This window comes from Salvelinus alpinus, chromosome 33 (genome assembly GCF_045679555.1).
Source record: "Salvelinus alpinus chromosome 33, SLU_Salpinus.1, whole genome shotgun sequence".
Taxonomy (NCBI): domain Eukaryota; kingdom Metazoa; phylum Chordata; class Actinopteri; order Salmoniformes; family Salmonidae; genus Salvelinus; species Salvelinus alpinus.
The window spans coordinates 28,912,902-28,936,228 of NC_092118.1; the positions used below are offsets into that span (position 1 = coordinate 28,912,902).

A 23,327-nucleotide genomic window follows, 5' to 3' on the forward strand; every position below is an offset into this window, starting at 1 on the left:
AAAATCCAATGTGAATACCTCACTTAAAGGAGAAGTTTTATTTTTACAACCAAATCTCTCTTTTTGATGTAAATGGAATGTTATAGAAGGGTCCAGACACTTTTTTGTGATTTCATGTGTTTTTGATAAACTTACCCCAAACAGCAAATCCCTTCCTCATCCTTTTTGTGTAGTATGGGGACCTCAAAAATACCCAAATACATCCTTTTAGAAACGGCAAAGCTCTCAGTATAGTGATGCAGTGCTTTAGATGTTGTACATGTGAAATTGTGTCATTATGAACGTTATCCACAACGTTAAAATTCCTTTTGTTGCGTATTAGTGTTTTTTCGGGGCCCCCATACTACACAACGAAGATGAGGAAGTGATTTGCTGTTTGGGGTAAGTTTATCAAAAACGTGAATAAAGGTGTTTGGACCCTTCTATAACATGCCATTTACATCAAAAATAGAGATTTGGTTGTAAAAAAGAAAACTTCTCCTTTAAGGTAGCAGAGCTGCGTGAATACGGCTCTGCTACAGTACCTACAGATCATCACAAAGTATTGCACATGCATATTGATTTAAACCAAACTAAATGACGTCAGCTCCACTTCATAGATGGATGGTAGCCTTACTGTTGGGGGGGGGGGGGGGGAGAGAGAGAGAGAGAGAGAGAGAGAGAGAGGGAGAGAGGGCCTTTCATGTTGTCCATCCTTTCTTTTTCTCTTTCTTTCTTTCTTTCTATTTATTTTTTTCTCTCATTCTTTCTTTCTCTCTGAGACCTCATCCTCATGTGTTATTAATCACTGAGTGATTGTCTTGGTCGTGTTTTAGTGAGTGCAATGCTTCCTCTCCAGGGGTGCCCCCCCCTCCCCTGGATTAATATTTTACGCTGAAAAATAAATGAAATTACCCATCAGAGTCTGCTGTGGTCCTGGGGGATCGGCCCAGGCACTCAGGGTACTTTGGGCACCACTCAGCGGACAAACACTGAGCTCAGGCCCAATCAAGCGAACACTGAAGAGCAGATCAGGGCAGAACCATTCACCACTGAGGCCCTAGCTGTCTGGCTGAGAACACAAAGAGAACTCTATACCAAAGCCTGGTTGCTCTCACATTCACTACTGTACTTGAGCCTCACAACACCATCTGGTGTGATTTGGAAACCAGGGTTAAGTCGGTGAAGCACCTGTACACTTGGATATATAGATAAGATGTCAGATGTCTCGCCACTTAAAAGTGAAATGTACTGTTCCCACATCTAGGGATTGCTTTGCACTGTGTTTACAGTGCATTGAAATCATACAGATTGGGTCTTTAACCTCATCATGCTTCTTTTATCTGTTATCCAGACCCTGTTGTCCATCATGACGACATGAACAACTATATCAGCCAGTACTACAGTGAACCAAGTAGTGGTGAGTGACTTAGTGGATCTTGGGTAAAGTGCATAGCTGGTAATGTATATGGGGCAACTCTGCTGTATACCTACTGTATCTTCCCCAGTCTGATGTACTGGATAATGTGTCATTTCAGACATAGGGGGTCCTCGTGTCATCACCACGGCAGCCATCGATGTCCACCTCCCTAAGACCCATTACCCCGCCCACAACAACCCTCTGCTGGGCGTGGAGCAAATGAGTAGTGCTGTGAGTGACACCTCCACCAGCGTATCACTGTCCAGCGGCAGTCTGACGGCCCGCCCCCATAGCCTGAGCAGCCACACCCTGCGCTCGTCTACTACGGACTGCAGCAGCAGCACCACGGCCAGGGACTACCACACCCAGGCTAGGAACTACAATGCCCATACCAAGGCCCGGGGGCCTTATCTGGACTACAAGTCCCAGAAGCAGACCCAGGACAGGGACTTTAACACCAAGCACCACAACACCCAGGGCCAGCGCTGCTTCCCCCTGCCCTACTGCAGCCCTCTGGGCCTGGGTCTGACCTCAGCCCAGCCTCCCCTTCCACGGGACCCCAGCGTGGTAGTCCAGGAGCTGCTCTCGTCCCTGTCTGAGGACTCCTGCCTGGCCCAGAAAGGCCTGGTGGACCCAGTTAACCTGAAGCTTCCCAGCCCTGCCGGCTCAGCCAAGGCCAGCCCAGAGCTGGAGCACAGAATCAACATCTACAACTGGAAGAATCAGGAGGAGAACCAGTACCAGGGCCAGAAACAGGGCAGAGCCGCAGCCACTGTGCTCCTACAGACTAAGCCTCTCATCCACCTGCAGGGCGGCGCTCCTGAGTCCTCTTTGGAGGAGAAGTATAGGCTACTGGGCCCTGCTGATGGTCCACTGGGCCGTCTGCCTGATACATAGGGTTGATTCACACTACTGAGCTGAGCCAAGCCGAACCGAGCTGCATTGTGCTGGCCTGGTTATGCATCCACCATAGTTGTTTGAACCGTGCTGGAAAGGACATGTGAAAAGAATATGTCAGAGCCAGCACTGGTTGGCTCGGGTCGGCACAACAGTGTGAAAAGGGCAATAGTCCATCCCAGAGGACAGAGCATACAGCTCAAGACAGAACTGACTGACCTGGCTTCTCCAAATCCTCATGCTTCAAACAAAGTCAGAGCCTGGTCCAAGATCAAACCTGGCGTTACAAAGACCATCTGTTAGCAAGACAACACAAACAGATCTGGGACTAGGCTACCGCTCTCATGTTAGTCTTCCCTTCTCTGTGGGGCTCCAGACAGAGACAGACAGACAGACACAGCCCTCCTTGACCTCAATCTTGGGGTGACTTTGAATAATGCCCAATTTGCATAACAATGACCCAATGAGGACAGAGGAGACACGTGTGGGCCTAGAAAGAACCATCATCAGGAAATCCCACTTTAAATGGGGCCCCAAATGTGAAACAAAACAGTTTGAAATAAAACCAGCAATGGGCCATATTCAAGCCTTTACAGAACATGCCTATTCAAGTGTTCCTATGTTAACTACAAGACAGATTTGACATGAGATTTCTCTAAGTTGGGTGGGAGTGGGAGGCTTTCTTTTTATTTGTATTAGCTACTGTAACTGTGCAGTTCTCTCTGCTCTAACAACCAAGCCACAGGGTGCTTTCTCTGTACAAACTGTCTGTGCCAAATAAACAGACAATTTCTTACTATACTTTTGTCTTTCTATAACAGAGATAAAGAGGTTTGTATTGAAGTAGAGGAACAGTAACCATATCAAGCCTGACATTTTCTAGCCAGATACAAGAACAGGCAATTGAAGAAATGGAGGAATTAAAAGTATGAGGATAGGTAGTGAATGGCCCTAAATAATCCCAAGAGGTACAGTATAGGAAAAGTATGTGAATCTGATTATGAGCAGTGATAGAGGATTGATGTTTTAGATTGGAGTGCTGGTAGCATAAACCTTTCTTTAAAAGATCTACAGCCTGAACAAGCCAATCCTGTGCACTTTAATCTTTACAGATGTTTTGTAAACTTAATGAGGGGAACTCATTGCCAAATTGCAGGTGGTGCCATTCAAATAATAAATAAACCTTTGTAACATTAACAATATTGTGGTCCCATTTTATTGCTTTCAGTTGTACATGAGCCATGCCATTTTCAATTATAATATGTTGTACATTGGTAGCAGAGATTTTCGTATTCACTCTAATATTGATTAGTTGCATTTACCAAGGGATATGATGTATATATGGATGCCCTTTACAACGCAATACATGAAATGACACAGTAGAATACATTCCAGACCAAAAAGTACTACGATGTATTCTAATTTGCATAATTCGAGATAGAATCCTCTACATTAATATGAATGAGTTTGTTTTACATGTGGGCTCTTTATCAGATATGACTGAGCCTTCGTATTGGCTCCAGACTCTACAACATCACCCTACACCACTTTTGCATTAGCAACTGTCAACTTATTTGCATATCGCTCTGAAATTAAATAAATGATTCATATCTATTAACATTGGAGAGACCTGTCACAACAAAAATGTAATTGGTTAATGAGGTTTGTCATTATAAATGTCTGGTAATGATTAAACCCCCTAATTAACTTTCGATCAAATAATTAATTTAGGACAAACTACCCATTTTGTTGCTTGTCAAGTGTTTACAAGTAAATTATGTTTAATTGTTAATTAATAACAATCAAGGCTTCAAACAAGCAGGCCTAAGTGTTTCAGAAGTATTCATTAAGACATGGGGATAGTAAAGTGGGGGTTGGGTGTAATGTTATTTGAGGACCTGGATCATATGAAGTAAAGTCATTATGGGTTTCAATAAGAGCTGATGTAGCGTTTTATTTACAGCTGAACGATTACACCACCCTCCTTTGGCGACAACGCTTTTCCTCTACTTAGGGTTAGCGGAAGAAACGTTTGGTGTGTATGTCTTAACAAATGTATTTGCATTCTTAATTAGATATCCTTTGTTATAGTGTAATTGAGCACTTCAATGTTCATTCAGAAACTATACAACATTTTGAAACACACTGATTTTCTTTTGTCCTTCATAAATGTGCCATTATCCACCGTGATATAACACTATTATCCTGATACTGTAGCTTTCCATTATCCACCGTGATAACACTATTATCCTGATACTGTAGCTTTCCATTATCCACCGTGATATATAACACTATTATCCACCGTGACATAACACTATTATCCACTGTGATATAACACTATTATCCTGATACTGTAGCTTTCCATTATCCACCGTGATATATAACACTATTATCCACTGTGATATATAACACTGTATTATCCTGATACTGTAGCTTTCCATTATCCACCGTGATATATAACACTATTATCCACTGTGATATAACACTATTATCCTGATACTGTAGCTTTCCATTATCCACCGTGATATAACACTATTATCCTGATACTGTAGCTTTCCATTATCCACCGTGATATATCACTATTATCCACTGTGATATAACACTATTATCCTGATACTGTAGCTTTCCATTATCCACCGTGATATAACACTATTATCCTGATACTGTAGCTTTCCATTATCCACCGTGATATATAACACTATTATCCTGATACTGTAGCTTTCCATTATCCACCGTGATATATCACTATTATCCACTGTGATATAACACTATTATCCTGATACTGTAGCTTTCCATTATCCACCGTGATATAACACTATTATCCTGATACTGTAGCTTTCCATTATCCACCGTGATATAACACTATTATCCTGATACTGTAGCTTTCCATTATCCACCGTGATATAACACTATTATCCTGATACTGTAGCTTTCCATTATCCACCGTGATATATCACTATTATCCACCGTGATATATAACACTATTATCCACCGTGATATATAACACTGTATTATCCTGATACTGTAGCTTTCCATTATCCACCGTGATATATAACACTGTATTATCCTGATACTGTAGCTTTCCATTATCCACCGTGATATATCACTATTATCCACCGTGATATATAACACTATTATCCACCGTGATATATAACACTGTATTATTCTGATACTGTAGCTTTCCATTATCCACCGTGATATATAACACAATTATCCACCGTGATATATAACACTGTATTATCCTGATACTGTAGCTTTCCATTATCTACCGTGATATATCACTATTATCCACTGTGATATAACACTATTATCCTGATACTGTAGCTTTCCATTATCCACCGTGATATAACACTATTATCCTGATACTGTAGCTTTCCATTATCCACCGTGATATATAACACTATTATCCACCGTGATATAACACTGTATTATCCTGATACTGTAGCTTTCCATTATCCACCGTGATATATAACACTGTATTATCCTGATACTGTAGCTTTCCATTATCCACCGTGATATATAACACTATTATCCACCGTGATATATAACACTGTATTATTCTGATACTGTAGTTTTCCATTATCCACCGTGATATATAACACTGTATTATCCTGATACTGTAGCTTTCCATTATCCACCGTGATATATAACACTATTATCCACCGTGATATATAACACTATATTATTCTGATACTGTAGTTTTCCATTATCCACCGTGATATATAACACTATTATCCACTGTGATATATAACACTGTATTATTCTGATACTGTAGTTTTCCATTATCCACCGTGATATATAACACTATTATCCACTGTGATATATAACACTGTATTATTCTGATACTGTAGCTTTCCAAAAAGGAAAGGCCATACATCCATTTGATCAGATTTCAAATCCTCAACAAAAACAAATGGAACGGAACAAGTTGTGAGACATTGTAGCATATCCACGAGCTTTATTATTCATAAAAAATATACCACAATCAAAAGATGTATTAGATCTAGACATTTTAAGCACCTATTTCAAAATGCACAAGAAGCATGAAATGCAGTTTAAGGCAGGATTTTCTTTTGTTCTGGCAGCTTATAAGTGGTTAATGTTTCATCTTCAGATTTCGGAGTATTATAGGATCTTGGTTGGATCATGATGGCGATCATTTCTTCAATGCTGCAGTCATCTCAGGAACAGCCTACAAGTACAAACAGTTCTCATACCCCTGACAGTTTCATTGGCAACAACAACAAAAGACACATCCATTGTCTGACTGTTCTCTGAAATCAGAGTGTACGTAAACACAGGTAAGATGAGAACTGTTGTCACAGTTCTGGACCTGCCTGTTATTATTATTATCTCTACTTACCCATCACTTCAGCAGAATATTACTAACTTAAACACCTAGTCACCTACACCGGCCGATCACACGCAACGGCACTGGTTAATAAATGATGAGGCACAGCCAAACAAATGGAAAAAGCCACTAGGCTTTCACTTCTCACAAAGGGTCCCTCTTGAAGTGTGTGGCAAAGCTTGGGCACTGGATCTGGATCTGCCACCTCCGTCTTTATGCCTAAACTAGAGGGTAGAAGTGCTGCCTGGAACCCTGTGGCGTTGAGCCCTGCCAAAGTTACCTGAGCATGTCAATTAGGAGTGAATAGGTGAAGAGGAACACAGAATCAATATGAAACACCAGGCAGTCCCCTTAGTTTAACTATCAGGTGGTATTAGTTCCTGTTAAGGTTGAGGAACTATCCACTGATACATTCACCAGTTCAATAATTCAGTACATCTGCTTTTTCATTAGGTGGAATAATATACAGTTCCAAATGGTTCCTATTCTATCAATCCCAATAACTGATTTACCAGGTTTGGATTCAGGCACTCAGAGAAATGTTTACAGTCGGAGAGAGTAAGAACTCAACTGCATATTCATTTAAACATGATTTCACTCAGTGTTATTTTAGGCTTATCCCAGACACCTAGTTAACGGATTGTAACTGAATAAGGCACAACTCAGTAAGGCACAAGGTCTCTAGAAGTTTTGCTTTCTGAGATTAAACAACTGAATAATATGCAAATGTATGAGAGGGAAAACCAGACATTAACATGGCCTTTAAACAGGTCAAATAGATGGCTGCACCACCAAGCTAATGAATCCCCATTGTTTAAGACTGAACGGCAAATGGAAGGTGTCTTTTAATGATTTATAATGATAAACCTAACTATTCACTTCATTTTATCAATCAAACTCATTTATAGAACCCCTTGTAGATAAGCAGTTATCACAAAATGCTTCTACAATTACATTATTACACAGGAATACTTTTAATGAGCGTCTAACTGACAGCCTGGGCCTCTGATCACAGGAAATGGCATGCGGGAGGTCTCTAGTGAACCAGGAAGTGCCTCAATGTCACAATCAGAGAAGAATAAGAGTGAATTAACAGTGACCATTAGACATTTCCCTTAATAATTGAAATGTTTGAATAAAGGCTCAGAGGGAGTCAGTTTAAATGCATTAATATTAGTCGATGGGTCTTATTACAGAGTCATTAACAGAGGAGGAAATCTAAAATATCACCTCTTTCGCTTTTCAAATATGTTTTGCTATGGTATACTTAAGCAATAAGGCACGAGGGGGTGTGGTATATGGCCAATATACCACAGCTAAGGGATGTTCTTAAGCACGACGCAATGCGGAGTGCCTGGATACAGCCCTTAGCCGTGGTATATTGGCCATATACAACAAACCCCTAAGGTGCCTTATTGCTATTATAAAACGGGTTACCAACATAATCAGAGTAGTAAAAATACATGTTTTTTCTTACCTGTGGTATACGGTCTGATATACCACGGCTGTCAGCTAATCAGCATTCAGGGCTTGAACCACCCAGTTTATAATAATGTATAGCTAATTAAGGACCTAATTCAGTCAAAACCAATGTTATGTTTGCTTTTATCAGAAAACCACTTTTGGTAGAATAAGGTCCATATTATTAATATAGCAAATACACATCGTATTAATAAACCTATTTTAAATCCTCCTGAGGGTACTAGAAGAATGACTCTTAAAGGAGAGATGGACAGGGTGTGACAGGGATCTGTAATGATGGCATGAGGGTGTGATGGATATTTCCCTCAAGACTCCTCACCACAATTTACCCATCAGGACTAACCAGATCAAGGACATGAACACTGACACTTTAAATGCTGTCATGAATTAGATATACTGGGCCCAATACAGGTTAAATCCAGTGTATCAGTGTTGACTTGGATAACACTCATAGCACTTCACTAAACCTATATAGGGTGTGGTGTACAATACTTAATTTAGCCAATGCTGAAGATCTAGGTTAAGATGAACTAAATATCTACCTCCATATAGGGATTCATTTCACAGCTTTAATATCACAATATCTAATGGTGTCATCATTGACAGTCTTACCTTGAAGAGATCCTCCACCAAACCGTAGTCAGCTACCTGGAAAATAGGTGCCTCTGGATCTTTGTTGATGGCAACGATTATCTAGAAATAAAACACAGAAACACGTGTCACAGTTCGTCTCAGTACATGTACTAACCTGTCCTCTGAATGAAAATGCAAAGCGGTATGCATACTGTACATGGAGGCTAAACCAAACACTTAAATCATAAATTACAAAGATACATTGCTATGTAAACTGTTGATCCACATCCTAAAGCAGTGAGTCAGCATCCGGCATTAGGACAATATCAGTCACTATGATGAGAATCAGAATTAAGTTAAAATAAATAATAAAGAACAAAATAAAATAAAGTTGTATTACCATCCCTTACTACTCTCTCATGTTATATATACACGATGCTTTCATGACATATTGCATAGCTTGTTAAAGCAGCAGACATACAAGCCCAAATTAGCTGCACTTAAGTGATGTCACTTATGAATGTGTTTTTTTTTAAGTGGATGAAAGTGATTGAAAACAGCTCCATGACATCAAGCGGCTGGATATACGTAGAAGCAGAGTACATCTCATACAAAACAAATAGATATGGGACTATGGCTGCATAATAGTACATAATACTGTGGTCTGACACATTCAGAACACATCCCACACAAGACACCCTACTTTCCTCTTAAGAAGCTCCGAAGCAAGAGAGAAAATACAAATAAATTATACATCATTCTTTAAAAAGCTTCTTCAGGTTCCCTTTTAAAACACACTTCTTAAGTGCACGGGATCCCGGAGCAGATAGCTCGCCTTGGTGGAAGAAATCCACTCAGGAGACTGTTGTCATGGCTACGAAAGAGTTTTTCCATTTTTCATTTACATAAAACAGTTCTCTTCCAGGGACAGACGTATTCTGCCTTCCACTTGTTGTAAAAGTGGGTCAACTACAGCGAAAAAAGAGGAATGCAAATAAGAAAAAGTACTTTGACCAAGTTAATTCAAATCCTCCTCATATATAGACATTCTCAAAGAGTGAATTGTTGTAATACTATTAATTAGGTAAATTTAGGCTTTTTCGAATCAGCCTATACAGTAACAGTGTTAACTGAACTGATTATTGGAATGGGTGATCTTTATACTTTCAGATAACTTGAAGATATCAAATGATTGACTGAAGATAAAAAATTAAAAAAAAGTTTCAAAGAGTCGTAAATGATTTAAAATTAATTAACAAGTTTTTCCATTAATACAATTTATTTAAAATCAATATGACATTTAATCAGTATCCCCATTGTTTTACTGTATGTATATCTTTACTTGTTAATCCATCACTAGTGCAAATTCCATAATAGGCGGTAGAATAAGCTTAGCTACATGAAATTATGATAAACATGAGGGTGAGACGTATTTATCACTCTCTTGGTGACAAGGCCCTACATCACAAAGAGCTCAGAAGAATTGAATAAAATAAATCAACACCACAGTTAACTTAGCAATCAGACGCACAAGCCCCATAACTATACGTACTTATGTATGACTTGCGACAGCAATAATCACAACTTGCTTCAAAAATATCTTGTTGTATAAAACATATCCTGTATTTTTTTGGAGTTCTAGAAAAATTCTTGCATCCTCAAATATAAAAATAAACAACAAAAAAAAAAAATAATAATAATAATTTAAAAAATGTAAAAAAAAATTATTTTTTAAATCAGTAGAACAAATCTATTTACATTTGTTTAAATGAGAAGTATCATCCACAAATAATAACACAGCTATACCACTAGCTTATTTAGACTGCTTAGTTTGATGTGTGTGATGTGGTGTGCTGTACCTTGCTGTCCTTCATCCCAGCCAGGTGCTGAATAGCTCCAGAGATGCCCACTGCGATGTAGAGTTCCTGGAAAAAAAACATAAAATGGCCAGTCAGTATATAATAATGTATTATCAAAAATGTATATTATTGCAATAATACTACAGAGACATAATACATAAATAAATAAATCAGCTTTCAAGTTTTAATAAACAGAGTGTTTATTGTAGGGAGAACAAAAAAATATATATTTTTGAAGAAAAAAAAAAATCAGTCTCAACCAAATGAATGAAAAGGTTTGGCCACAATATGATATGTAAGACTATTGATTTAACCATTACTTTTCAACAACTTAAAATGAGAAGATGATGTGTGTTTTCACACAGACATACACAGCATGGCCATCAGAGAATCCCTATGACCACAGCCTTACGAGATAGGCTCTCCTAACCAGTAGTCTGGTGAACCAAGTTGCTGTGACCATAAGTGACCAACACCAGAACCACAAACTGAGCACCAATCCCCCAGAACCCTTTACATCATACTCTGACCCGGTAGGCAGTCAATTCCTGACCATACATCTCAATGGCTCTGACCAGAGTGTGGTCCTTTAGGGTGTCTGCCAGCCAGAGTGTGGGGGCCTTGGCCCCTGGCTGCAACATTACCATCCATTCTCCAGGGAGAAGCACATCAATTGCTTTCAGCTAAATGCACTCACATATGAATATTTCAGTAGGATTTAATGTTTCAGCTGCAGCCCCAGAGGAACAGAGCATCAATTTGTGAACACAGTTCTCCCGGAGTTAAAAGCCAGGCCGGATAATACAGTATGAAAGGCACTGTCAATCCAGAGGCCTTTTTTCCCCCCAGACTGGGAGAGAGAGAAAATAAAAAAATAGAAAAGCTTCTCCCCGTTAGCCTCCAAGTAGGTCCCCAGCTGGGTATAAACAGCTTTTTGAAAGTTTCCCACTACAAACTGCTATACTTGGGGGGGGTCATTTAGCCCTGGATGTTTTTAAAGTATATGTAGGGAGAGGAGGAAAATGGCCAGACGATTTGCCAAGCTTGGGTAGTTTTTCCCTCCTCTTCTGCCTGTCTGTCTGCTTGCCTGTCTGGTGTTTGGTCTCTCCACAGCTGCTGTGAGCAGTGGCAGCAGGGCAGGGACTTGGTGCACCCGCTGGCCTGTTAATAAAATCCCCCAAAGTGATGCTGAAACCCAGTGGTTCACACAGCACAGCTCCCCTCAGGTGTGAGAACACAAGCTCCTGTACACATAGCCAGATTGTGACACAACTGAGTTAATCAACCAGGTGATCACGGGATGCTGCTGTGTGCAAACAGACAACAAAGGACAACAGGTTGGCTAACGACACTAAATACTGTTAGACTGGCTCAGTGGTATCTCAGGACTGAGTCCTATAACTGGTTTGACAGAAGAATCTATGATATTCAATGCCTTGAAAAGCATATGAAAAAAGGGTAAAAGTGGTCCCTTTAGAAGTCTTTATTTTGTTATATTTGTACTGTAGGCCTACATGTGACAAAGCTTGTGAAGATGAGAAAATTATAAAAGTTATCAATTGAAATTATTACTTTAGTCCTCTAAAATCATAAGTAAAAGACTATCAACCTGCATCATTCTGAAACCACCAATGCCTATACAGTGCTCTCACTTAACAATAGCCTTATATTATAAATGTTTCTTTATTTGTTCCTTATGACAAAACCTGAAACAATTGTATGTCATTATTTTAATCAATTGTTATCATATCCCATTTCAAGTAAATACATAGTCTTTATAAGTAATTAACAAGAATACAGTAATTGAAAACGTTATTAATTTTGTTTTGACAGGTACATTGAGTCAAGCGGAGGTGTTGCTCTCCTCATTTAAGTGACACGGCGTCTTGTAAAAGCCACTAATAAGTTTTATCCTGATGAGTCCAGTTCATAATAAAATACACGACAACGGATGTGTAAACTAAAACAGGCCACTGACAGTTACACTAATAAGGTCATAATGGCCCAGGTTCCTGAAGCCAACAATGCAGAAATGCCCGCAGGCAACAATCAAAAATGTATCCTAATTATCATGTGAATACTGCATTACCTCTGAAGAATGATAAATTATAAATCCACAACATGGTTCCCCTCTCAGACTGGCATGAGGAAAGATGTGTTTTTTTTCTTTTTGGGGGGGGGTGTCAGAGCGTTCCTGAAGGCTTGTCATGGAATTATGGAGAGACTTAGGAGGTAGAATTAGTAGACTTACCATCCACTGCTTACTGTGTAGGAAATATACCTACAACTTTAAATACATACAGTACCAGTCAAAAGTGCACACCTACTCATTCAAGGGTTTTTCTTAATTTTGACTATTTTTTTACATTGTAGAATAATACTGAAGACATCAAAACTATGAAATAACACATGGAATCATGTAGTAACCATTAAAATAAAAAATACATAAAAATATAATTTTGATTCTTCAAAGTTGCCACCCTTTGCCTTGACAGCTTTGCACACTTGACATTCTCTCAACCAGCTTCACCTGGAATACTTTTCCAACAGTCTTGAAGCAGTTCCCACATATGCTGAGAACTTGCTGGCTGCCTTTCCATCACTCTGCGGTCCAACTCATCCCAAACCATCTCAATTGGGCTGAGGTCAGGTGATTGTGGAGGCCAAGTCATCTGATGCAGCACTCCATCACTCTCCTTAATGGTCAAATATCCCTTACACAGCCTGGAGGTGTTGGGTCATTATCCTGTTGAAAAACAAATGACAGTGGGACTAAGTGCAAACCAGATGGGATGGCGTATCGCTGCAGAATGCTGTGGTAGCCATGCTGGTTAAGTGTGCCTTGAATTCTAAATAAAATCACTGACAGTGTCACCAACAAAGCACCCCCACACCACCTCCTCCATGCATCACGGTGGGAACCACACATGCAGAGATCATCCGTTCACCTACTCTGCATCTCATAAAGACACGGCGGTTGGAACCAAAAATCTCAAATTTGGACTCATCAGATCAAAGGACAGATTTCCACTGGTCTAATGTCCACTGCTTGAGTTTCTTAGCCCAAGCAAGTCTTTCTTATTGGTGTCCTTTAGTAGTGGTTTCTTTGCAGCAATCCAACCATGAAGGCCTGATTCACGCAGTTTCCTCTGAACAGTTGATGTTGAGATGTGTCTGTTACTTGAACACTGTGAAGCATTTATTTGGGCTGCAGTCTGAAGTACAGTTAACTCTAACGAACTTATCCTCTGCAGCAGAGGTAACTCTGGGTCTTCCTTCCCTTTGGCAGTCCTCATGAGAGCCAGTTTCATCATAGCGCTGGATGGTTTTTGTGACTGCACTGACTGACCTTCATGTCTTAAAGTAATGATGGAATGTTGTTTGCTCTTTGCTTATTTGAGCTGTTCATGCGATAATATGGACTTTTACCAAATAGGGCATCTTCTGTATACCACCCCTACATTGTCACAATGGATTGGCTCAAACGCATTAAGGAAAGAAATTCCACAAATTAACAAACACCTGTTAATTGAAATGCATTCCAGGTGTCTACCTCATGAAGCTGGTTGAGAGAATGCCAATAATGTGCAAAGCTGCCATCAAGGCAAAGGGCAGCTACTTTGAAGAATCTCAAATATATTTTGATTTGTTTAACACTTTTTTGGTTATTACATGATTCCATCTGTCATTTCATAGTTTTGATGTCTTCACTATTATTCTACAATGTAGAAAATAGTAAAAATAAAGAAAAACCCTTGAATGAGTAGGTGAGTCCAAACTTTTGACTAGTACTGTATATATAATATTACTGTAAATAGTATATTATTACATTTGATTACATCAATTATATTTCCATTCACCTGATTTGTTTTGAATATTAATTGCAATACACACGCAATGAATGGTTACTGGTTTAGGATGTTGCATATCATACCCTTCTGTGATTGTACACAATGTAAACAGAAAACAACACTATTGGCAGAGTTGTCCATTTTGAGGGGCAGGGTGGACTCACAGCACTTAAGTCTCCTTCCTAATGGGACTTGTAAATCATTTAGGACCTTAAATCAGCCATTAACTACATTACAGCCGCTTCAGACTGCCCTAATGTGGGTCTGATGACAGCTGGGATATCCCTGTCGCGAGCCAAATGACCCATTTAGCCTTAAGCTTATTCAATTTAAAATAATGTCACAATACAGAGTATTGTCACACATTATGATTTTGTTTGTATTGTTTTGGATAACAAGTGTGTGCTTGCCTGTATTAATTCCCTTTAACCTGACGTAGCAGGCATAAGAGAAACGCCTGAGCGGAGTTCCCACATTCGGTTTTCAGCGGAAAAGGAAGCTAGGTTGAAAATAGCTGTATCCCTGAAAACCGGAATATGCAACTCAACTAAGGATAATTCCCTTTGCTGTGAGGGGTCTGTCTTGTTGCTTGTTGGCTTTGCCAAAACATACACAGCCTCCCCAGACTCTTGGCACACATACACACCCCAATCCACACACATCTGCTAACTAACACACTGTACACACAATTGAATGTAGGAGACAGATAGGCCACCTTTGGAACATCAAGATCGAGAAAATACAGTGCATTCAGAAAGTATTCAGACCCCTTGACTTTTTCCACATTGTTATGTTAGACTTATTCTAAAATTGAATTTAAAAAAATACAAAAAAATTTCCTCATCTACGCACAATACCCCATAATGACAAAGGGAAAACAGGTTTTTAGAAATGTTTGCAAATTTCAAAAAACTTAAAAAACAGAAATATCTTATTTACAAAAGTATTCAGACCCTTTGCTATGAGACTCGAAATTGAGCTCCTGTTTCCATTGATCACCCTTGAGATGTTTTTACAATTGATTGGAGTCCAGCTGTGGTACAGTCAATTGATTTGAAATGATTTGAAAAGGCACACACCTGTCGATACAAGGTCCCACAGTTGAAAGTGCACGTCAGAGCAAAAACCAAGCCATGAGGTCTAAGGAATTGTCCGTAGAGCTCCGAGACAGGATTGTGTCGAAGGCACAGATCTGGGGAAGGGTACCAAAAAATGTCTGCAGCATTGAAGGTCCCCAAGAACACAATGGCTTCCATCATTCTTAAATGGAAGAAGTTTGTAACCACCAAGACCCTTCCTAGAACTGTCCGCTCGGCCAAACTGAGCAATCGGGGGAGAAGAGCCTTGGTCAGGGAGGTGAACAAGAACCTGATGGTCACTCTCACAGAGCTGCAGAGTTCCTCTGTTGAGATGGGACAACCTTCCAGAAGGACAACCATCTCTGCAGCACTCCAACAATCAGGACTTTATGGTAGTGGCCAGACTGAAGCCACTCCTCAGTAAAAGGCACATGACAGCTTCCTTGGAGTTTTCCAAAAGTCACCTAAAGACTCTCAGACCATGAAAAACAAGATTATCTGATCTGATGAAACCAAGATTGAACTCTTTGGCCTGAATGCCAAGTGTCACGTCTGGAGGAAACCTGGCACCATCCCTACGGTGAAGCACGGTGGTAGCTGCATCATGGTGTGGGGATGTTGTTCAGCAGCAGGGACTGGGAGACTAGTCAGGATCGAGGGAAAGACGACCGGAGCAAATTACAAAGAGATCCTTGATGAAAACCTGCTCCAGAGAAGAATGGGAGAAACGCCCAAAATACAGGTGTGCCAAGCTTGTAGCGTCATACCCGAGACGACTCGACGCTGCAATCGCTGCCAAGGGTGCTTCAAAGTAGTGAGTAAATGTGATATAAAAAAAAAAAAGTTTTATATACACTACCATTCAAATGTTTGAGGTCACTTTCAAATTCTTGTTTTTGAAAGAAAAGCAAATTTGTCCATTAAAATAACATAAAATTGATCAGAAATACAGTGTAGACATTGTTAATGTTGTAAATGACTATTGTAGCTGGAAACGGCAGGTTTTTTATGGAATAGGCGTACAGAGGCCCATTATCAGCAACCATCACAGCTTCATTAAATAGTACCCACAAAACAGTCTCAACGTCAACAGTGAAGAGGCGACTCCGGGATGCTGGCCTTCTAGGCAGAGTTGCAAATAAAAAGCCACATTTCAGACTGTCCAATAAAAAGAAAAGATGAAGATGGGCAGAAGAACAGACACTGGACAGAGGAACTCTGCCTAGAATGCCAGCATCCCGTAGTCGCCCCTTCACTGTTGACATTGAGACTGGTGTTTTGCGGGTACTATTTAATGAAGCTGCCAGTTGATGACTTGTGAGGCGTCTGTTTCTCAAACTAGACACTAATGCACTTGTCCTCTTGCTCAGTTGTGCACTGCGGCCTCTCACTCCTCTTTCTATTCTGGTTAGAGCCAGTTTGTTCTGTGAAGGGAATAGTACACAGTGTTGTACCAGATCTTCAGTTTCTTGGCAAGTTCTCGCATAGAATAGACTTCATTTCTCAGAACAAGAATAGACTGGCGAGTTTCAGAAGAAAGGTCTTTGTTTCTGGGCATTTTAAGCCTGTAATCGAACCCACAAATGCTGATACTCAACTAGTCTAAAGGTGGCCAGTTGTATTGCTTCTTAAAATCAGCAGAACAGTTTTCAGCTGTGCTAACATAATTGCAAAAGGGCTTTCTAATGATCAATTAGCCTTTTAAAATGAGAAACTTGGATTAGCTGACAACGTGCCATTGGAACACAGGAGTGATGGTTGCTGATAATGGGCCTCCGTACACCTATGTAGATATTCCATTTAAAATCTGCAATTTCCAGCTACAATAGTCATTTACAACATTAACAATGTCTGCACTGTATTTCTGATCAATTTTATGTTATTTTAAATGCGCAAAAAAAAAGTGCTTTTCTTTCAAAAACATGGACATTTCTAGGTGACCCCAAACTTTTGAAAGGTAGTGTATATACAGTTGCAAAAATGTCTAAAAACCTGTTTTTTCTTTGTCATTATGGTGTATTGTGTGTAGATTGAGGGGGGGAAACAATTTAATCCATTTTAGAATAAGGCTGTAATGTAACAAAATGTGAAAAGAGTCAAGGGGTCTGATTACTTTCTGAATGAACTGTAGGCTAATGAAGGTCAGCAAAAGTGCACATACAGTTCAATTAAAGTCATTCAACAAGACCAAACAATTACATTTGTAAATCCAAATTAACTAAATTAAAATATAATTTTACAGAACATTTAATGTGATAGTGTGATGCTGAAAAACTGAAACAATCATATACAATTTATTAAAGTTCTGTTATTATTTTCTTGTCAGGTTGCTCACTAAGAAATATTGTACGTTGGTTTCTGCTGTGACACAGTGAAATAACAGAGACAATAAAAGGGTGTGTGTTGTATCACTTACAGGTGCTACAATCTTGCCAGTCTGGCCGACCTGCATGTCATTGGGGACGTAGACAGCATCCACAGCAGCTCTGGAAGCCCCCACTGCATTCACAACATACAGCAGGTTATTAATACACATGATCATACCATGCAGTTACATACAGACAACTGACCACATGAAGAGCACACTCACACACTTTCCGCTGTCCCTCACACATGCACCCACTCACTCAAAGATTCTCGCTCTCCTTCTCTCTGATGTACACACACATCGTTATTTATACCTGCAGCGCCCATTTTGTCAGCGAGGTCATACAGCAGTTTGAAGTTCTCACCGCTCTTCAGCCCTCGTCCTAATGGGACAAAGAAATCAAGTGTTTGGTCACAATGACCTAACAGAATGAGAGGCCAGGGAATGTGAATGACACATTGGCTGAAGCAGTCAGCCCTTACCTCCGGACACCACCACTTTGGCACTAGTGAGCTCTGGTCGATCGCTCTTGGTCAGGCTCTGCTCAAGCCATTCTGACATCCCCGCAGGAGAGGGTGAGGCAACTGCAACAGAACGGACAGACATAACAAAAACTAAATATCAAAACGCAGTCAAATTAAATATGCAAAATATTCTTTAGACTAGCATCTGAATATGCTGCTCGCGAGCCATAATCAGGTATTGAAAACATGAATACCTGTTATGATGAGAGACAGAGAAAGGTTAATGAGTGGTGCTGCTGTCAACAGTGTAATGGAAGAGTACTGTACCCTGTTCAGTAGCAGCACTGCCTCCCCCCACAGCAGCAGGTTCAAAGGAAGTTCCCCTCACTGTGAACACCTTGACTTTCTCATTGCACTTCACTGTGGCCAGGGCATTACCTGTAGCAAAGACAACACATACAGTAACACCACATACAATGTGTTTGCTTGGTTATATTGAGATATATTCTTTATTTATTTTAATTTAATTCTTTAATTAAAAACATGAAAGAACAGACTTGCATTGTAATTATTTGCATTGTAAGAACTTGCATTGTATGAAGCTAGGGCGGTTCCTGGCATATGCATTGTAAATTACTAATTGGACTGTCTGACAACACCAAAACATCTAAGTGTAAGACCTTTCTCAAAAATGCAGCAGCATTAAAAAAAACAAACACTGAATTACCAACCAGGAAGAGTCAGGCTCTTGCCAAAGTTTAAGTGGATAATTTTAAATCAGACCCATCTATATTTTATGATTATAATGTGCCCAATCAAAATATGATCTGAGCTTATTCTTCTTCAGGGAGGCTTTTAGTCTTTCAGACTGACAGCTGGGATGACTAGGGTGGATCTCTGTAGTCATTAAGAGGTCAGAAACAACAACAACATGAACTACTATAGCCTCATCACTTTACTAATGAATATAGAACAATCATCTCCATTTAACCCCTGACCCCAGCCCATTAGCAGAGCACTACACCAATACTGAAATCTATCCAATCATTTATTCTGTTGCTTACATATGCATTATAGGTTGTGCTAAGAACAGGCCTGCAGCGATAAGAAACTATGTTGTAATGCATAATAATTAGTGTGCTTACAAAATATTTGGGGTCATTTTATACCTCAATGGAATAGTTGTTAATTATAAAAGATATTACAACAGGAATCTCACCAGCGTAAATGGTTCTAACGAAGGTGTCTTGAGATTTGACCTCGGTGATGTCAGAGAGAGTTGCAACATCCAGCTTGGCTGACACTCTGGGAAGGAGATTCTGTTGAGCATAATAAAGTAGAGATGATATTCTTTAATTCAACCATATCACCCTGTGGATCTCTCAGGACACAGAGGTGATGGGGAGGTTGATGTTTTAAAATGGGAATGTTTCTCAACATTTTAAGGACTTGGCAAAGTTTGGTACAATAAAGACAAAATTGAAACTATTACAAATAATTTGTCCCTGCAGAAACAGTTTAAAGTAGATGACGTGAATAATGCTATAGTACCATGATGGATACAAACTTCCCTCTGTGAGTTGGATAAAACTAGCTTGGGCTACGGAGACTCAAATACAAAACTGTGTGAAGTTTAGCCCAAGGATGGACAATGGAATTCAAAGTCATCTTTGACAAATGATTGCTGATGATGTTTTTAGTAAAATAATGAAATCAAATACCAGACAGTATTAGGATGCATCATCTAAAACACATTCATCTACTCGGGGAAATCGAGACCAGACAACCCAGCCTCAGTCAATATGAGTTGGATTACAATACATAAGATATTGTTTAATGCATCCTAATGCAATAGAAATACCATTAGATCAGCAAGTTGACAGTTATATTGCAGAATGACAGATTACTGGGGTAGTAATTGAGGGGTAGTACTACACTTACTTGGTAAAATTGGAAGGAAAAAAAACTTTCAGAAGCATTAAAGCATAATGTTTAAAAATGGTCAATCAGACCAACTAGATGTTGCTATGATGATAAAATGCACTATTATTCATGCATGTCTGGATACATAATAAAATAAACTTCCCATGATAAGGAAGGACTTGATCATTATATAGCTATTAATAATATGGGGGAAATGCAGACATGTGAACACTGTTGTGTTACAGTCAGTAACTCACCTTCCCAAAAGCAGAAGCTCCTGCACAGATGTGTGTGAAGTTGAACTGTTTCTGGGTAGCAAGAATCAAAGGAGTCAATTCCTCTGTATGGAGAAAAGAGGACCAGGGTTAAAGTACATATTTAGACCAAAAGGAAGTATCATGGCATTCCATCATTCCAACAGTATATATCATATAAACTGTAAATAAACATCTTCGGCATCTGTATTTGAACTAAGCATATCCACACAGACCTCAGAACATAACAAAAATATCCCATCCCAGAATGAAGGGACTTTCATCATTTCCAAAAATCACCTGGTAACAGTCCTTTGTAGCAGTCATGTTGAGCCACTAGAATCTTCTTGACCCCCTGGACTTTACTGGTCTGGTCTGCAACCTGTTAAAGAAGGAATCCAACACAGAAATGAACAGTTAACCATATCAGCCAGCTGTATATCATGAAAGCGCTACATTGTACTGCACAAGGGTGACATATGTACGAAATACCACATTAAAACACAACTTCCATTGATGTGTGACTGAACAGCTGTTAGGGCAGGAGTAGCCAACCCTCCTCCAGCAGAGCTGGGTGTATGCAGGATTTTGCTCCAGCCTTCCTGAAACACACCTGATTCTACCCACCAGAATCACGATTAGACTAGCTGAAATAGGTGCATTAGTGTAGGGTTGGAGCTAAATTTGGCCAGGTCTCTCCGTCAGAGATGTTTAATCTCAATGAGACCAACCTGGTAAAATAAAGGTAAAATAAAAAAAAGTTGCATGTGTAACAGTATAACTTTAAACCGTCCCCTCGCCCCGACATGGGCGCGAACCAGGGACCCTCTGCACACGTCAACAACAGTCGCCCACGAAGCGTCGTTACCCATCGCTCCACAAAAGCCGCGGCCCTTGCAGAGCAAGGGGAAACCCTACTTAAGTCTCAGAGCAAGTGACGTAACTGATTGAAATGCTAGTAGCGCGTACCCGCTAACTAGCTAGCCATTTCACATCCGTTACACTCACCCCCCTTTCAACCTCCTCCTTTTCCGCAGCAACCAGTGATCCGGGTCAACAGCATCAATGTAACAGTATAACTTTAAACCGTCCCCTCGCCCCGACACGGGCGCGAACCAGGGACCTTCTGCACAACATCAACAACTGACACCCACGAAGCGTCGTTACCCATCGCTCCACAAAAGCCGCGGCCCTTGCAGAGCAAGGGGCAACCCTACTTAAGTCTCAGAGCAAGTGACGTAACTGATTGAAATGCTAGTAGCGCGCACCACCGCTAACTAGCTAGCCATTTCACATCCGTTACACTCACCCCCCTTTCAACCTCCTCCTTTTCCGCAGCAACCAGTGATCCGGGTCAACAGCATCAATGTAACAGTATAACTTTAAACCGTCCCCTCGCCCCGACACGGGCGCGAACCAGGGACCTTCTGCACACATCAACAACTGACACCCACGAAGCGTCGTTACCCATCGCTCCTCAAAAGCCGCGGCCCTTGCAGAGCAAGGGGCAACCCTACTTAAGTCTCAGAGCAAGTGACGTAACTGATTGAAATGCTAGTAGCGCGCACCACCGCTAACTAGCTAGCCATTTCACATCCGTTACACATGCACACTGGTAGCTTTCCATATAAGAGGGGTTGCCACCTCTGTGGGGCACCGTAGTGACAGTCCTACCTTGGCACAGTTGGTTCCAGCCACCAAGCAGGTGACCTCTCCTCCCACCTTGCTGGCAGCAGTAATGGCGTTCAGTGTGATGGGTGTGAGCTGGTTGTTGTTGTGCTCTGTTATTACCAGAGTACTCTGAAACCTCTGGCCCAGACAGGGCTGCAGGAGAGAACACAACCAATCTCCATTATGAAACTGCTTTAAAAAGAAGACTTAGTTTAGGCCATTGAATTGACATTTCTGATTGTCAATAACTACTATTTTGTTTTTTTGGCCTTGAATGATAAACTAGACAGCTGGTATAGGCTTAGGGCACATTATCAGACTGGCTCTATCAAATTAACAGTGTAAACAGTAGTGTAAACAAAGGTCAATATAAAAACACACTGTGCACGACAGGGAATAAAGGCAATATGAAATATGTTTGTCGAACACCAAAGGGAAGGCTATAGCCATGGCAGGTCAACTGTGTGTTTTGTCCTCCAAGATAACAAAATCACTTGCTAGTTTAGTTTAACCCAAGTCAGGTGACACACTGCAAGTTATGTTGCCAAAATGTGAATTAGTTTCATGCTCTATCTACTCTGACACGATAACCGTTAATACCTACTATGTATGTAGCTAACAGTGCACTTGCAAATTAGAGTGAAAGTATGTTGTCGACATGCCATGTCCTTAACTGACCTCAGACAGACTTCAGTCAGACTAGCCAACTAGACGTTGGTGGCAATCTGAAACGGTAGAAGAAATTGCTGCATTTGTCAACACTGGAGTTTTACTTACCAATTGTCCCAAACTTCTTCTGTTTATTGCTGTAAACATAACTGGCTAGCTTTCTAGCTAATCAGCAAAAATTTTGCTAGCTATTTGTCTTGATATAAACAAACACACAAAGCTGAGAGGCATCAGTTAATTCTCCACTCTTGTATCTCGCGAGAACAATGTACTCTGATCTCTCCGCGTCTCTTTCACTTTAAACAGTGAACTCAGAGAATAGCCCTATCTAATAATTTCATTATGAATTCAAAGGCCCTTTAAAAGTGCAAAAGACCAGGGATTTGAGAATGCATGTACTGTAGGCTATAAAATACACGGTGTAAGCATTCCATTCCATCCATAGACATATATTTATTCCATGACATAAACATTTATATTTAATTGG

At 40.2% G+C, this 23,327-nt stretch overlaps 2 protein-coding genes across 3 annotated transcripts in view; one reads left to right on the forward strand and one right to left on the reverse strand.

Moving 5' to 3' along the window:
- Positions 1-3,498, forward strand: part of LOC139563282 (transmembrane protein 266-like) — a 79,119-nt gene extending 75,621 nt beyond the window's left edge. Inside the window, exons 10-11 of the mRNA XM_071381830.1 lie at positions 1,334-1,399; positions 1,518-3,498. Coding sequence (XP_071237931.1) covers positions 1,334-1,399; positions 1,518-2,296 — 845 coding nt within the window. The 3' untranslated portion in view covers positions 2,297-3,498. The remainder of the gene's footprint in view (positions 1-1,333; positions 1,400-1,517) is intronic.
- A 2,732-nt stretch (positions 3,499-6,230) lies between these two features.
- LOC139563154 (electron transfer flavoprotein subunit alpha, mitochondrial-like) lies at positions 6,231-23,121 on the reverse strand. Of its 2 annotated transcripts, XM_071381474.1 has the most exons (12): positions 22,949-23,120; positions 22,175-22,324; positions 20,801-20,882; positions 20,504-20,586; positions 19,543-19,642; positions 18,651-18,761; positions 18,342-18,443; positions 18,173-18,241; positions 17,908-17,990; positions 10,562-10,627; positions 8,742-8,822; positions 6,231-6,488 (listed from the first exon to the last, which is right to left on the reverse strand). In XM_071381474.1, exons 1-12 carry the CDS (start codon positions 22,985-22,987, stop codon positions 6,453-6,455), a joined length of 1,002 nt encoding a protein of 333 aa, XP_071237575.1. In that variant the 5' UTR covers positions 22,988-23,120; the 3' UTR covers positions 6,231-6,452. The 2 variants fall into 2 exon arrangements, with proteins under 2 accessions (XP_071237575.1, XP_071237576.1); XM_071381475.1 differs by lacking the exons at positions 6,231-6,488; positions 8,742-8,822; positions 10,562-10,627 and adding an exon at positions 13,162-13,307 and having other exon boundaries at positions 22,949-23,121.
- Between the last annotated feature and the right edge of the window lie 206 nt (positions 23,122-23,327).

What these genes read in the sequence shown, in the direction of transcription:
- LOC139563154 (XM_071381474.1), bottom strand. Translation starts at nt 22,987, where the DNA reads ATGTTTACAGCAATAAACAGAAGAAGTTTGGGACAATTG. An exon ending in GAGCTTCTGCTTTTGGGAAG is followed by an intron (nt 19,643 to 20,503) that starts GTGAGTTACTGA and finishes TATGCTCAACAG; the next exon opens with AATCTCCTTCCCAGAGTGTC. An exon ending in CAGTGCTGCTACTGAACAGG is followed by an intron (nt 18,444 to 18,650) that starts GTACAGTACTCT and finishes GTTCTGTTGCAG; the next exon opens with TTGCCTCACCCTCTCCTGCG.